This window comes from Chelonoidis abingdonii, chromosome 1 (genome assembly GCF_003597395.2).
Source record: "Chelonoidis abingdonii isolate Lonesome George chromosome 1, CheloAbing_2.0, whole genome shotgun sequence".
Classification (NCBI taxonomy): Eukaryota; Metazoa; Chordata; order Testudines; family Testudinidae; genus Chelonoidis; species Chelonoidis abingdonii.
This window is the reverse complement of record NC_133769.1, coordinates 59551330-59568392: the sequence shown is the minus strand read 5'-3', so window position 1 is coordinate 59568392 and position 17063 is coordinate 59551330. Positions and strand designations below refer to the sequence as shown.

The 17063-nt window shown below is 40.4% G+C and overlaps 1 protein-coding gene across 3 annotated transcripts in view; it reads right to left on the bottom strand.

The window, feature by feature from the left end:
* Positions 1 to 17063, bottom strand: part of TMEM117 (transmembrane protein 117) — a 363574-nt gene that overhangs the window by 96772 nt on the left and 249739 nt on the right. For all 3 annotated transcript variants that reach the window (XM_075065932.1, XM_075065940.1, XM_075065943.1), the window contains one exon: positions 16166 to 16263. In XM_075065932.1, the coding sequence (XP_074922033.1) occupies positions 16166 to 16263 (98 nt within the window). The remainder of the gene's footprint in view (positions 1 to 16165; positions 16264 to 17063) is intronic.

Here is a 17063-nt window from a genome sequence, read left to right as displayed (position 1 = left end):
TAAAAGAAGAGTGTTTTCCCCCCTTAATTTCCAGCTCATTAATCTCAATTTATAATCTGAGTCAGACTATGTTCTTTTCTTTTTGCTTATCATGACAAGAAATAAAGGGTCTAACGACCAAATGCTGTCCTCAACTGCATCTGTGCAGTTCTGTTGTTTTCAATAGGACCGCACGAGTGAAACCAAGGGCAGAATTTTGCCCAGCAACTAGAATTTGAATGACAATTGTTGTGATGATATGTGAACCAGAACACAGCCTAGCTCACTCCCCCATAGCTCTGTTGGCTCTGCACTATTAAGAGGAGTGAAAAGTAGCAAAATCATATTTCTATCAGTTAAAATAAATAGATATGATTCAGATACAAAAAGAATAAGAGCAAGTAGGTGCCATTTTACAAAAATCACTTTTCAGCGCAGAGCTGCGCTTTAATTTGATCACAGTAACATCCTCCAATTCACAGGCTATTACAGCTATGTTACTGAGAAATTGAAATCAAACACTATTTTGGAAACCTACAATGTTTTGCGCTCTGCTGCTGTAGACAGAACCAGCCAGCAGAAGAAGCATAACTTAACACTTCCCTTCCCATAGTTGTGATATGATCTTTGGTGAAGTCGATAGACAATCGTATAAATAAAAACAAGAACAACAATAATAAAAATATGAAAAGGCAGTTCCATGGAAAAACAGTCCAGAGGCTGAGAAGGAATCCATGTGTACCTAACAGAAAAGGGCAACTGAGGCAGAGAAAGCTATTTCAATGTTCATGATTTTACCAAAGTATTACAAATAAAAGAGATGAAAGAAATGTTGATGGTGTTATTCTTGAGATTTACTTACTTTTTCATAAATTACAAATTAATTTAATTAACTCTACTTACATGTCATCCCATCTACGTTCTGATACAAGGATCCTGTATGTTATTTCTAGGTATATAGGGTTCTTCAAAAAATTTTGAATCACATGTTAAGTACAAACAATAACATAACACCTTGGCTGTTTGCAACTTTACTGCATAAAATCCAATAAGCATTCTTTTTAGAAAGTCAAACCTATGCAAAAGCTGCAGCTGGGCCAGCTCACAGATCAGGTTAAACAGCAGCCAATTAAGGCAGCAAAGAATTCAGTGAGGCATATTCAGACCTGCATGGATAGGTATCACTAGGAATTCGGACATCAAAGAAGTTTGTTGGGAGACAAGGCTGTATTGTCTGTAACCTCCCTTCTTCTGTGGAATCCAAGAGGCCAGTGGTGTGGACAGGGCTAGGATTGATTCTGCTTCCTATAGAGCAGGGGCAGGCAAACTTTTTGGCCTGAGGACCACATCGGGTTTATGAAATTGTATGGCGGGCTGGTGAAGGGAAGCTGTTCCTCCCCAAACAGCCAGGCGTGGCCCGGACCATACCCTCTATCTGACCCCCCCTGCTTCTTGGCCCCTGACAGCCCCCGGAACCCCGCCCCACCCACCCTTCCCTGTCCCCTGACTGCCCCCAGGAACTCTCCTGACTGCCCCCCCACCCTGTCCATCCCTCCTTATCATTCCTGACTGCTGCCCCCAGGACCCTGCCCATCAACCGCCCCGTTCCCTGTCCCTGACCACCCCAGATCCCTGTCCTCTGACTGCCCCCGCACCCCATCCAACCTCCTCTCATTCCTGACTGCCCCTGGCACTCCTGCCCCTTCACAATACTGTTCCTGCCTCTGATGCCCGCCGCCCTATCCACACCGCCCTGACCACCTGTGACGTTATGATATAAACTGGACCACACAGAACATGGTTCTGCAAACCGAGGTCGTAGTGGCACCAAATCTTATGTAAGGGGGTATATAAGGGTCTAAGACCAGGTTACGGGTTCTGGTTATGATACGTGTCTGTATGTCTGTATCATTTTGTAGTTGAAGTTATGAATATTGCTGTATGCTTGTCTGTATTTCAAACTTGTGCTGTGTTACTGGGAAAGATCCAGAACATGGTTGTGAGCTCTGCTTAAGCCTGCCTGATGGCCATTAATGACCATCAGCTAACAAATTGACCTGTGAGAAGGAACAGATACGCCTTGTGACTCAGCAGGGTGTAAAGATACTGGCCCATGTGACTGCAGACTCATTTTGCTGTAACTTTCCACGTAAGAACAAGAAGTGTCCTATAAACCTGGAAAGCCTATATAAGGGCTGACGCTCAATCTCCCATCTGGTCGTTCAATCCTGCTTCTGCCTCTGGAAGGGACTTTGCTACAAGCTGAAGCTCTGCCAAAGGGACTGATGACCCACCAGCGGGATGTCCCAGAGACTGATTTAAACCTGGCAGTTTACTCCATGCCTGCTACAAGCCTGAACTAAGAACCTTTGCCTATTACTGTATGTAATTGATCCATTTAACCAATTCTAGCTCTCATCTCTACCTTTTTTCCTTTTATGAATAAACCTTAGATTTTAGATTTAAGGATTGACAACAGCGTGATCTGTGGGTAAGATCTGATGTGTATATTGACCTGGGTCTGGGGCTAGGTCCTTTGGGATCGAGAGAACCTTTTTCTCTTACTGGGGTGTTGGTTTTCATAACCATTCATCCCAGGATGGGTGGCACTGGAGGTGATACTAGGAGACTGGAGTGTCAAAGGAAATTGCTTGTGTGACTTGTGGTTAGCCAGAGGGGTGAAACCGAAGTCATTTTTGTCTGGCTGGTTTGGTTTGCCTTAGAGGTGGAAAAACCCCAGCCTAGGGCTGTGACTGCCCTCTTTGAGCAATTGGTCCTGAATTGGCACTCTCAGTTGGGCCCCGCCAGAACCACATTGTCACACCACCACCCCGAACTCTCCTGCCCTCTATCCAACCCCTCCTGCTCCATGCCCCCTTACCATGCTGCCTAGAGCATTGGTGGCTGGTGATGCTACAGCCACACCGCCCAGAGCACCAGGACAGGCAACAGTGCCACCTGGCTGGAGCCAGCCACACCACTGCGCAGCACAAAGCACTGGGTCAGGCTGGGCTCTGCAGCTGCGTTGCCCGGCAAGAGGTCACAGCCCCACCACCCAGAGCACTGCACTGGTGGCGCAGTGAGCTGAGGCTGCGGGGGAAGGGGGAACAGCAAGGGAGGGGCCAGTGCTAGCTTCCTGGGCCAGGAGCTTTGGGGCCAGGCAGGAGGGTCCTGTGGGTCAGATGTGGCCCATGGGCTGTAGTTTGCCCACCTCTGCTATAGAGCCAGAGCCACAACTTCAAGCGGTTTCTGAGCCCCCACAAATATATTAGAAAGGCCCAAGGGATAGTTGCAGCAGTAATGCTATCTGCCCTCCTGTAGGATAAATACCTTTTGGGACAAAGGGGCCACACTGGTGCAGGGAGAAGTAATTTAGTCCTACCTTTGCCAGCACTAGCAAGTCTGGCCTAGTGCTGTTTGTTTACAGTGTGATTTCATTACGAGTCTTGTGATATTTGGTGTTTTTCTATAAGCCCCAGCTGCTGGCACCAGTAATTACGTGAGTGTCTCAGCTTTCATTTAAAAAAAAGAAGTTTCTAGCCCTGTAGTTATGGAATAAAGCTTGAAAATGTGAACCTTAACGGCTCCAACACCAAAAGGCAAATAAATCCTAGTCACATTTATTATCTTAAAAATCTCATTATTTTTAAGTGATTCCATGATTTTTCGGGCCTGACTGCTGACTTTTGAATACTTGGGGTTGGCCTAATGTGTTTGTGAGGGTGACTCCAAACAGACAGGTGGCTTGCCTAGAAAAGTAGAGCCTTGAGAGCAGATCTGGGCTGATTTTTGTCTTGAGTAGCAAATTCATGGGACAGAGCATTGAAACTATTTTTAAATTCAGGTCAAAATTCAGTGAATAGATTCAGCTGGGAAAAAAAAATTTTTTTTTTTCAAAATGTCAAACCATTTTGTTTGGAAAATGTCATTCAAACAGACATTTTATTTCAAAATGTTATTTCAAAACAATGTGCAAAACATTTTGTTTGACCTGAACAAAAAAGTTTCAGCCTTTCATTTTAGGTAAGAGATAAAATGAAAAAAAAAATCAGATTCAGTTTGAAAATATCTGAATATTTTTTTAATTATTCAGTTCAGCCACTAACCTGAAAAATCAGTGATTTGCTTTGCTCTACCCCCAGAGGTAGGCCTATGTGGCAATTTCCTTTTATGGGAAAGCCCTAGAGCTCAAAGGCTTAGAGGATTAGAACTTCTCCACTCCCTCTGTAGCGGACGAGAGGAAAAGCCAGCTTTAACCAATGTGGTTTGCCCACAGTTCCACTTACTGTGATTTGTTGCTGTATTTGGAATTTGTCTATGTGCTGATAGTATAAGTGCTAATAAATTGTTATTGTAACTGTACTCATCAAAGGGCACAGGAATTCTGCAAGAAGTGCCCTGGAGCACATGGGTCACTCTGACTTCACTAGTACTTGGCTCTGGTTTCAGAATTAAGGATTCAAATTCAACAAGGAAGAGGATAGGGTTGCGTCCTAGAGATGAGGGGCTCTCCCCAAGGGTCCTGTTTTGCTCTGGGTTCCTCACCTGGACATTCTGAACCCGATGTGGAAAGACTGTGGGATTGTGCTGGGCTGTACTGCACTGCAATTGCCCACATCAGCTCAGGCTGAACCAGCAGCAATGCACAGCTGGTTTAACAACAGGCAAGGCCAGACTGGCAGCACAAGACAGAGCTGACTTTGCAGAAAGGCCCAACCAGACCAGCAGCTGTAGCACAGAGCTCACATCAAAGTGCCCCAGACAGGTGATGGTGCAGAGATGACTTAACCGCTCTCCCACAGGCGGTGCAGCTCACAGCTAACTGCACAGTGCCCTGAAAAGGGGTGTGTGTACACAAAGATAATTTCACAGTGTTGACCAAGAATGACAGAGCTGATGCCAGACCTGGACTATGTAGCTGCGCATGAGAGAGGGACCTGGCGGTATTTTCCAGCAGGAATCTTCCAGTGCAGGAATCTTCCAGCAGCTCTCATTGTAATCATATTTGTACAAAATATGCCTTATGAGATAGCCTATGAAAGCTAACACCCACATTGGTTGTTAGTATCACTGTAAAATATTGTTTCAGCATCCATGTTATTGAGCACATACACAACTTCACATATGAAAATATGAAAAAAAACCTGACACTGAATGTAGCTGTTAGGCTCTCACACTGTCTTTGGTTCAACATCCAAATACACCTCACAAAGACATTTGGCCTCCAGCCTGTGATTTCTCCTTTATCGTATTTTCTCAATCCCACTGACTTCTGTAAGATTACAGTAAACTGCACTGAGATTCAATCCACAGATCCAGTCCAGGTTACCCTGCGTTGCTCTACATTCTCTCTGCAGGGCTGGGCTGCATCTGAGTAGTGCTCAGAATGGCTGCCAGTTTTGTACCCCTGACAGATCTCACTACTGATTGGCCAGCAGCTTCCAGCTTATAGCTAAGGAGGCATGTGTGTACATGCAGGAATGCCTGCCCTTAATGACAGCTTCCAAATAGCCACTGTGCATGGTGAACAACTTCCTGAACTCCTTGCCTGGGAATGTTTCCATATCAACTCAGAGCAAGTGGAAACAACAGCTGTAATTACAGCAATACAGTGTGGGGTTTTCTTTTTCTTTTTTTTTTTCCTGCTGAAAACCAAGCAATAAGAAAAAGAAAGGGGGGTTACAAAAGTATCTCAGGTATACCATTGGTATGATGAAATAGATGTTTGGCAATTGACTTTGGAGTGGATATGTAAGTGTTGTCCATTGTCTAAGAAGATATCTGAGGCAGGCAGTGATGCTGTCATGGTGAGGAATGTTGGTGTTTAGGGATGTGATATTCATGGTGGCAAGGATGGTGTTCTGAAGAAGGTAGTTAATGCTGCAGAGTTTCTGGAAGAAGTTAGTTGTGTCCTGAAGGAAGCTGGCCCTGTGTGTGTTGAGTGACTGGAGGATAGTTTCTGTCAGTCCTGATATTCTTTCAGTAAGAGTGTGGTAGTCAGATATGAGGGATCTGGCTTGGTTTCCTTGTTTGTGTATCTTGGGAAGCATGCTGAAGGTCCTTGGGATGTGTTCGTGGGGGATGAGGTCATAGAATTTCTCTTGAAGTTGTTTGAGGAAGAATTTGATGATATCCTTAAATTCATGTGTGAATTATGGTGTAAGGTCTTTGAGTTCTTTATAGCAGGTGACGTTAGAGAGTTGTCAGTTGGTCTTGTTGACATAATCATCACAGTTGATTACTACAGTAGTGCCCCCGTTGTCTGCTAGCTTGTTCTCTAAATTAGATGTCTGGATTGTAAACTCTTTAGGGCTGGGACCATCGTTTTATTCTGTTTGTACAGAGTTTAGCAAAATGAGGTGCTGGTACATGACTGAGGCTGCTGGGTATAACTGTAACACAAATACATAATACCCGTGCCCACAGTGTATGGACAGGCACATTTTAAAAATCATGTATTTAAATAGACTGTAGCTGACAGTTAAGAAACCCATTTCTGTATTTCCCATTTACTAAACATTTGTTTAGTATCTTTCAGTTTTTAAACAAAAGTGCCCATTCAAAACCCCCAAAGTGCTTGCATAATAATAAAAAAGATTATTTATAAACCCATAAAAATTCCTCCAAAATTAAAATAAGAAACTCAATCCAACCCACCTTAATTAAAAAAAAGCAAGAAACCAAACAGAACCACCACAACAACAGAAGAAATATCGCCCAGATTCTGTAGACCCCACCATTCCCAAAACCATTGTTGGTCTTGGAGTTTGCACTGATGGTCAACCGATCGAGACTATTACAAAGAGAAAAATGTATTCAGCAGTAGTAAAAAGCCACATATAATATACTTGACCTTAGCAACATTTTGTTCTTTTTCTTTCAAGCATGTCTTTGAAGAGGCTAGTACTGCTGGAGCAACAAATGGAATGTAAATGTACACCAACTCCATTTTAATGTAGACTTCTGTCAATTTTTTGGCTTGTGTCTCCTTCTCTCTCAGTTGTATGATACTTGCTGCCTAATGAAATTAAGTTCAAGTTACTTTATGGCAGAGCAAGTGGATATTGGTGGGCAATGGGTTAGCTGGAACATAAGACACAAAGCTTCCAAAAAAAATTAGCCCCTCTCAATTTTTTTTTTAAATAATCCCTGGTGCTGCCATCCCCCTTTCAGTGCTCACACACAACATCTTGATCCTACTCTCATTGAAATCCATGAGGCCTTTCCCACTGTCTTAATTAGAAACAGGATGGGGCCCACAAACATACCATGGTAACCATTACATACAAAGCAAAGCACTCCAAATGAGAGCCAAGGTTTTTCTCAAGGAAAGATCACTCATTTCAGTAGGTAACATCTGACTAAATGGAAGATGGAGAATAATTACTGACTACTGTACTGATAGTGTCTTTGTTTCACAGGCTGTTTACCTATGCTTTTGACTGCAGTTAGCCCTGTAGATATTTTATGTTAATCAGAATAACCTCCTGCTTGAACAGAGTAACTAGAACATATACATTCTGAAAGTTAAATAATTGTTTTATTGTAAGAACTTGGAACATTAATTGCTAACGTGATTTTTCTTAGGGATTTAAAAAAAAGCAGAGATCCATAAAAAAGAAAGAAAAAAAAAAAGAAAGAATCAGCATGTGCATTAGAAACCAAATTGCCTGCCGGACACCTTTTGTTAACACAATGTGATTTATTGACGTTTTAGTCCATCCTTTGTTTTAGCTTCTGCTTTCTCTGCTGTCACAATTGCGAGTAGACAACATACAATTACATGAAATAAAAATATTGACACGTTATAAGGGAGATTTTTAAAGCTGTATGCCTCAATATAGATAGCCATCAGTAGATTCTTTTAGTTTAAAAGCTTTATTAATATTTGCAAAGTACAAAAGCAAGTAAAAAAAAAATGTAAGAAAGGATCCCTAACTCACAATTATATTTTATATACAAGTTAACTGAGCACAACTGAACTCATATTTACTGTTGTGTTAAAGTACATATAGACAACATTTATTTTAATTGAAAGTGGTTCTACTCCAGTGATAGTTATGGAATAAGAACCTGAACAGAACAGGATGGAAAAGGCTCTCTAAAAAATTGCCATTATTCAATTCATTGTTTCCTGTTCTCAATGTTCTCTTCCACTTAAAGGCACTGATCCTGCTATAGAATCCAGGCAGGCAGAACCTCATGCACAGGTGATTTTGATTGCAGATTCGGGGCCCAAATATGCTCAGTTTACAAATAAAAACCAGAAATGACCAAAAAAAAAAAATCCAACCTTAAATCCAACTGGGATCTAGCAGTCAAGCTGGGCTTTTTCTTTCTTGCATGTCACCATCAAATACAAAGGTTTATTGGGCCAAGGGGTGACTACAGTTATACATATACTGTTGCACTGTCTTCAGATTACACTCTATAGCCTGGATTCATTTGGGGTGCTGTCATGAACATACAGCTAAGGGTAGCATAAAATCCCTCCTTTACCTATAAAGGATTAAGAAGCTCAAATATCCAGTTGGAGAATGGGTGGGGCCTCGGAGGAGGGTACTGGGAGGGGCAAGGGTGTTCAGTTTAGTGTGAGTAGAAAGTTGGCAACCCTAGGCATAAGTAATTTGTGTCAACTCCATTCCAAATGATTTTGATATGTCAATGCAGTTCACTACATGAATACGTATACTCCAATATCCAAAAAAGATGCTATTTTAAGGTTTTTTTCTTCTTTGGGGTTTAATTGTTTGTCACAAGCTATATATTGCTAAATCTCCTGACCTCAGTCAAGCACTCCACTTATGCTATCAGGCCTCATTAGGCCTCAGCCTCTTTTCAAGCCTACCTTAATAATACTCCTCACTTTACAGGCTTCTCTACTTGCATTTCAGTTGTATTAGTATCATGTAAAAATAATAAAGTAATTTAGCAAGCAATATATGAATTAAGCTTGCCTCATAATTTCCATAGGATCTGGTCCTGGGTCACTGGTCACCATCTCTTAGCGGCACCAGCGTAACCCTGCTGTCTTTACAAAATTTGCCCCGTAATTGTAATTTAGCAAACAATTCTGTTGATGATGCCAAAGAAGGAATCAAATTCAGCTCACCAGGATGAACAAGAGGCAAAAGAGGTAAGATATTTTTAGCTGATTTAAATGGTATAGCACCACTGAAGTAAATGGAGTTACACAGATTAACACCAGCTAAGAACCTGGCCCAGTATGTCAACAGGGACCTTATTCTGCAACCCTAACATTGTATTACACATACTGAAGCAAATAATCTCATTAACATCAATTGAACAACTTTTGTGAGTTAGTGTTTCTTAGTACAAGTAAAATATGCAGAATCAGGCCCCAAAGTATGCCAACATGAGTAAACAATTTTTCCATTGGCCTTATGTATGTTTTTGAATTACTTCCTTTTATTCAACTGGGAGCCAGATAACCTTTCAAATGTTTATGCTATTAAGAAATAATATCTTCGGTGACCAATATGGCTTGCAATTATCTTTTGCCTTTTATATAATTTAGAGTTGCTTACATGCTAATGTGCTTTCTAAAACAAAATGAGTAAATACACAATGTTGAGAACAGATACTCTGAGAATGAGTCAAGGTTTCAGTTAGATGCATGAAAGCTTGGCAGAGTGGCCGTCAGCAAACTCTAACACACATCTTTAAATATACCATTACAGAGCTGCACAGTTAAAAAAAAATGACTCCAACATGCCATAATTGCTTTAAACGTTACATTTATTTTACAGAATTGAATTGATTTTTGGAACGTAGCCATGACAAAGGCTGTGAACAATGGCTATAATCACTAGGAAGGTGAAATGCTTGTTTTTGACCTATATTGAAATGTGAAGCCCAATGTGGGCTTTGAGAGTACATATTTTGCATAGGTCATTGGCTGAGGCTGTATGTTTAACATAGAGTTTTCTGTCATTGTTTGACAGATTTTTGAAAGCATGCTGAATAAAGCTTGAACTTGAAGCATCCATATGAAGTTTTGGGGGCATGAGTTTACAAGGCCTCTGCACAGTGAAGTCAGGGAGAAAGGAAAAAAATATTCTGCGCCTGACAGTCTTACAGCAGAGGTGGGCAAACTATGGCCCATGGGCCACATTCGGCCTGAGGGACCCTTCTGCCCGGCCCCTGAGCTCCTGCCCCAGGAGGCTAGCCCCGGGCCTCTCCCCTGCAGTCCCCCTCCCTTGCAACCTCAGCTCACTCCGCCGACAGCGCAATGTCTGGAGGGTGGGGCTGCGAGCTCCTGGGGAAGTGCAGCTGCAGAGCCTGGCCTGACCCAGTGCTCTGTGCTGTGCAGTGGCATGGCTGGCTCCAGCCAGGCAGCATGTCTGCCAGTCTTGGTGCTCTGGGTGGCACGGCTGTAGCGTTGCCAGCCACTGGTGCTCCAGGTGGGGTAACGGGGCAGGGAGCAGGGGGGATTGGATAGAGGGCAGGGGAGTTTGGGTGATGATCAGAGGGCGGGGTGTGGATAGGGGTTGGGGCGGTCAGAGGGCAGGGAATGGGGGGGGTTGAATGGGGGCAAGGGGCCCAGGGGTGCAGTCAGGAATGAGAAGAGGGGTTGGATGGAGTGGCAGGGGGCAGTCACGGGCAGGTGTTCTGGGGGCGGTCAGGGGACAGGGAATGGGGAGTTGGATGGGGCAGGAGTCCTGGGGGTGCCGTCAGGAGGCAAGAAGCAGGAGTGGTTGCCCGCCTCTGTCTTACAGGATCAAACTCTTCCTCAGCTTTACAGTCTGAAATTTATTTTGCTTCAGTATGTACAGTGGTGTACTTATACTATGAAGCTTTGTACTGAGGACAGTGTCAGATATTTATTAGATATTGCATGCAGCCATACTTTAATTTTTTTTCAGTCTGTGTGATGATGGTACTGCCTGCATTGATAAAATACTGTCACTTATGGAGTTGTGTTAATTTCTGTTTGCTGGCAGTCCTGAAACAAAAACATTGTTCTAGTCAAACTGAAAGTTATTTTTTTTTTTTTGAATTTCTGAAAAGTTTTAAAAGTAAAAAAAAAAAAATCCATTTTGGGTCAAATGAAGTGTTCCGTTTCCTTTCTGGGCATTTTTAACCACTGTTAATAAGAACAGAAATGATGAGCTGGAGGTGCCTGCCTTGTACCCAACAGCTAGAACGTTCAGCTGGGTAGGGGAAGAGTCGGCTTCAAATCCCCACTCTGGAGCAGACTCAAACCCAGGTCTCCCTCTTCCCAGGTTTGAGTGCCCTAGTCCCCTGGCTATTGGCTATTGTAGGGTGAGGTGCTTTCAGTTTCTTCTATTGAAACTGTTCCATTTTGTATAAAATACTTGAATAGCCATTGGGGCAGATCGAGAGAGAGAGAATGATCCTGTAGCCTGGTGGTGAGGGTACTTGGGACAGGTGGAACCTGCAGTCCAGTCCCTGCTCTAATGACAGTCTCTAGTAATGCACAGATGGACATTACCTTATGTTATGGAATTACCAGATCATAAATCCTACCCAGAAATAAATAACCAATGTTGTTGTTGTGGAAGTACAGCTTGGACCAATCAAATTTAAACCTTTACCAAACTTCTCCTCACCCCCACCTTAGCTCCTCTCTCCCCAGAGAGCTTCCACCACCTCCCTTATTTACATGCGGAGTAATCAGTCACCCACCTGTCTCAGTGAATTGGCAAACCCCATTTAACACGTTCTGAACAAGACCAACAGATGCTAGCAAGATGGTGTGCTAGAGATGCTTAATGCTTAATGCTAGTCTGTTCAGGGAATTACTGCTGACTGACACATGGACTGCAGTGAGGAAGATAAGTGATTTAGAACAGTGGCTCTCAACTTTTCCTGACAACTGTACGGACACCCCTTGGGTTACACAAACTCTATTTATGCAAATTTCTAGCCTACGGAAAATATTCCATAAGCTAGAAATAGGAGGGTTTTTTTTGTTTGTTTGTGTTTGGGGTTTTTTGGGGGGGGGTAATGGTGGTGTATATGTTTCCGACTTATGCAAAATTTGACTTAGGGATCGTCTGTATCCCTTTCAGGAGCCTGATTTGTCTTGTGATCTCCTAAGATCCCCTCGCATAAAAACTACTTGCTTACAAAATCAGACATAAAAATACAAAAATGTTACAGAACACTTTTACCAAAAATTTGCTTACTTTCTCATTTTTACTTTATAGTTATAAAATCAGTCGATTGGAATATAAATATTGTAATTACATTTCAGTGCATAGTATATAGAGCAGTATAAATAAGTCATTGCCTCTAAGAAATTTTGGTTTGTACTAACTTCGCTAGTGCTTTTTATGTACCCTATTGTAAAACTAGACAAATATCTAGAAGAGTTGTGGTACCTTCTACGTACCCCTGACTGAAAACAACTGATTTAGAATGAAAAAAAGAGTTAATGAGTGAAGTAAATGGGGGGAGGGGAGGTGAATAACATAGGGTTCCTTGCTGTGTATTGGTTTACACTTGTGTGATGTGCAGTCTAGAAATCTTAACTTTAATAAAAGAGTTGTTTTGTTTGGGGCAGCGTTTAATTTAGGCTGACAAAGCTACGAAATCTACTTAGTTCTTTTAAATGCGGTTCACAATGAAAATAACTCATTTTAATAAGCTGTCTTTTGAAACAAATACAAGAACTGCTTTCAAATCTGTAAAAGCAATGTAATGCTCCAGTAATGCATTTATTATTGTGACTACTGCAAAGCAAGAAGTATTGAAATACAGCTGATCAGGTCAAAGCCTCAATTAGGTGCATCACAGAAAAACCATTTAAAAAGCTCATGCTTAATTTCCATTCTGGAGACAGGGCTATCAATCTCAGATAGAAACTCCTACATTTACATAGTAAGAAATCCCGCAATGAACCATGTTTAACATAGTCTTTTTTAAACATAAAATAGATAGTCTCCTGTAGTAATTGAGTATTTTTTTATTAATTTCTTTGAATAAACCATACCATTTTTGACTCTTTTTGAGCTATATTCCTAACTTGTTGAATCAAATAAAGATGACATCTAGTTTAAAAAAACAAAATGCTGAAATGTAAAGAAAATTAGATAGATATGACATGCAGAAAATATAAGGAAGTTAAATAGGTTCCAAAGTCAGGCACACAAATGTTAGGAAATGCCAGATTTACAATTGCCTGCGAGACCTTAATTTTTTCCCCTTGTGCGTCCATTCTATGCATTGAATGAGAGAGGGACCTGTGGAAAAAACACTATGTGATCATGTCACTGTGGACTATATCATAGTGAATATGCACAAAGGATGCCCATGAAGGGACACCTTGAAGGATCTGACCCTTATCAGTGATTTGCCTGTTCAAATATCCAGTTTGTTTGCACTATTTTTGTAATTGCACATGTACATCAGGTATTGAATAGCACACCTATTTTGTGTTCAGTCCTAGGTTTCTGACATGTTTAAAATGTTACCATCTTTGTGATTTATCCCTTATTTTGAGTAACTAAACTATAGCGCACTGAACTGAAACTTATCCCAATTAAGCAGATGTGCCATTTAGAAGATACTAATTAAGCAGATTCTAATACATCTATATTTCTTTGGCATTTTCTACTTAGGATGTTCCTTTCGGACAGCTTACCAAAATGAACCCATTTATGTCACAAGTCGCTAAACAGAGCAAAGAAAGAAAGACTAATACTTTATATTACTACCATAATTTTAGTTAGCCTTCCCTCTCCCTTTCTCCTCCTCATAAGAAAAAGCACACGTCTACTGTTACTGTATGCCTGACACACACTATATAAATAATATCTCTATTTAATATGAAGTCTTGCCTAAGGTGATTTTATTTCATTGCCGATAGCTACAAATAAAAGAGTTTATGTCGCCCTTTGTGCTTCTGAGTCCTCATTGAAAACACTCTTTATTTTAAACATATTCATGAAAAGAAACTTTTTACTTAATCCATTTCTATTTTCAACTTTTTGTGGCAATTTTAGTGTGACTGTTATGTGAAAGCAAATATGGCTTTATACAATTTTGGCCTGTAAAAAATTCAGAACATCTTTTGTAAGAACACTGATTTTTTTTTATAGTGTTTGATTGCTCTCTGTGTCTTGCAGTGTTCTCTCTCGAAAATAAAATATCTTTACCATGGCACTTCTTACTTGTCCCCTAACTAGTCTCAGTATTTTCAATCTTTTCTCAAATGAAAGTCTCTTCATGACTAACTAGTCACTTCACCAGAAGCTCTCTATTTTATGAGACAGATTGACCAGAATTTAATACTGTATTCCAGATGAAGGCATACCATTGATTTATGTCATGACTTGATTTTTTCTAGCCTGCTAGATGTGTATTTATTGTGTTTGCCTTTTTGACCACTCCCACCTCTGAAACAGAGGTTTTCATTGTGCTGCCCACAATGATGCTCAGAGTTTACTGTTTTCCCCTGAACATAGTTGATTTCAGGCTCAGTAATATATCTATATCATTATTGCTTCCAATATATATTACCTTGCATTTGTGAACAGTCAATTTCATCTGCAATTCTGCTGCCCATTCACCTAGCATTCTTACATCCCACATAGTCTGCTCTAGTCTTGACAACCCTAAATGATTTTATGTCATCTGCAATTTTTACCACATTACTGTGCAATCCTTCCTTCAGGTCATGGTTAAATACTAATCCTAGTTCAGAATTCTGGGGCACCGCATTTTTAGTTTGCAACATGACAAAAAAAAAAGACTTTTATTCTTTCTGTTATCTCTTTCTTAGCCAATTTCTAATCTGCTTTATCTCTCCCTCCATGACTTATTAGTTTTCTTAATTGTCTCGTCTGAGGAACTTTGTCAAAGGCCTTTTGAAAATCCAAATACATTAGATCCACCAGTTCTCCTTCATCTACTATTTTCCTGACATGCTCAAAAGAGTTCTTACAGATCAGAGAGGGATTATTTTCCTTTAGAAAAGCTATGCTGGTTTCTTTTATCATATGTTAGTCTAAGGATTATTTTTTTTATATTTTATTCATAATTATCATTTCAATCAGATTACTTGGTACTGAACTGCCAGTGGTTGGTCATTGCCAGAATCACTCCATCACTTAAAAAAAACAAAACAAAAAACAAAAAACAGGCACATCATTTATTAACCCTCAGTCCTCCAGTATACTTGATTTTAATGAGAGCTGCATATTTTTGTTAGCTTGGCCCCTTCATTCTTAAGTTACTCCAGAACTCCTGGGTGTCTCCTCTTTTTGACACCCTCATTTCTTACGGTATCACATCTTTATTACCTGAAAAAGAGTAAGTATCCCAGTATCATCTCTGGTGAGGACTTATGCAAAGAAATCATATAGCTTCTCTATAACATAACCTCCTGAATTTCTCCCTTTATCCTTCGCTAGAACAACACTCACTGATATTCTCATAGGCTTTCTATATCTGAAGAATGTCTTATCCTTTTTATGTCTTTGACAATATGCTTTTCAAATTCCTTCTTAGACCATCGCGTTTCCATTTTTCATTCTACCTGCCATAGTTTATATTTCTTGTTATTAGCATGATTTGGGCTGGGCTGGAATTACATTTTGTGAAGCATACCTTTTGGTTCATATAACTCTTGTACCCTGTTATTTAGCCATACTGGTTTACTTCTTGTCTACTTTTTATATTCTTTCTCAAAAAAAATCTATGAGCCCAATCTGTTTTTGCATTCACGTTCAGTTGTGAATGCAAAATGTTACCACATTTCATTTAGATGTCTAGTTAATTTATATACAGGGACAAACAGGTAATTAGACATCTTAATGTTATCACATGTGCCAGCAATTTTGATCCTACACTTTTGTGCCCACAACTGCCTAGACAAAAAATGGAAGCCAGGTTGAGGCAATTTTAAAATTTGGCTCATATGTCATATATTCTTATTAGAGGATGTGTATGCATATGCAGCATTGATTTAAATTGCCGTAATGCTTTTTTATTCATATAAAAATTGTTTTAACAGGCTGACAAATATTGTATGAAATTTTGTTAGAAAATATAGCTTAAATCCTTTGCCAGTTTTATTCTTATCATGTATTCATTTCAAAGTTCTTCACTGACATAGAGTGTTAGAGGGTACTTTGGCAGAGGTTTGGCTGTCTATTCAAGAATCACTTACAATAATTGGATTTTACTGTTTTCCTACCAGAATAAAATGATCCTAACATTTCCTTTCTTCCAGAAAGCTCTGGCAGACTTCCCCCAGTCAGGGTAGGTCTTGTCCTGAAGCATCATATCAGTGACCTATAGAGGGAGAAGGAAAACATTTAGCTTTAAATCAGTGTCACAAAGTTTTAAACACAAATTTTTAGATTACAAAAGATTTTTCATTTCAGATCATTCTAATCAATATTCGAAACAACAGCTAAGCTGAAAATCTGAACACAGATATTATCTGCAGCTCTCTTATTCAAAACCTACATGAACTCTGGTTTGCCTTCTAGAACTGGTATGTACTCCTTCCTGAGAGATGTGAGAGGGCTCATGCATGGCCAAAGATGCAGAGAGGATAGAAGCTAATCTAAATGAGCCAGTTACTTATGAAGATATAGGAAAAAATGGATGTAGATTACTTTCTTCATAGCCATATAAAGAAGGCAAACAATATGGTTCCAATCCAGCCGCAGAGGTAAGTCCAAGTTCTATGAGCATAGTGTCGGAGAATTTTGGCTATGAAATCTGAATTGCAGTCCAAGGTGTTGAAGTCAGGGAAGCTTGTGCAGTAAGGGCCATATGCTACCCTCGATCTGCTCTCAATCCCTGATGCTGAAGAGAAATGTGCACACAGAGTAAAGGCCATATATGACCCTAAAACCTGTGCTGTTTTCTTACATGATATTTAAAAATTGAAATGCTTATTCTAATTTTCAGTACTCATATTTAAACAGACCATCTGTCAAACTCTGCCCAGAGACCCATACACACATACTACTTTTGGATGATTTACAAAAAAACCTAAATTGAACTAAAGCAATGGATTTGGATATCCATGATCTTTGGGCGTATTAAAAAGCCATATCCTTTTCTTCAGATTAACACTCTTA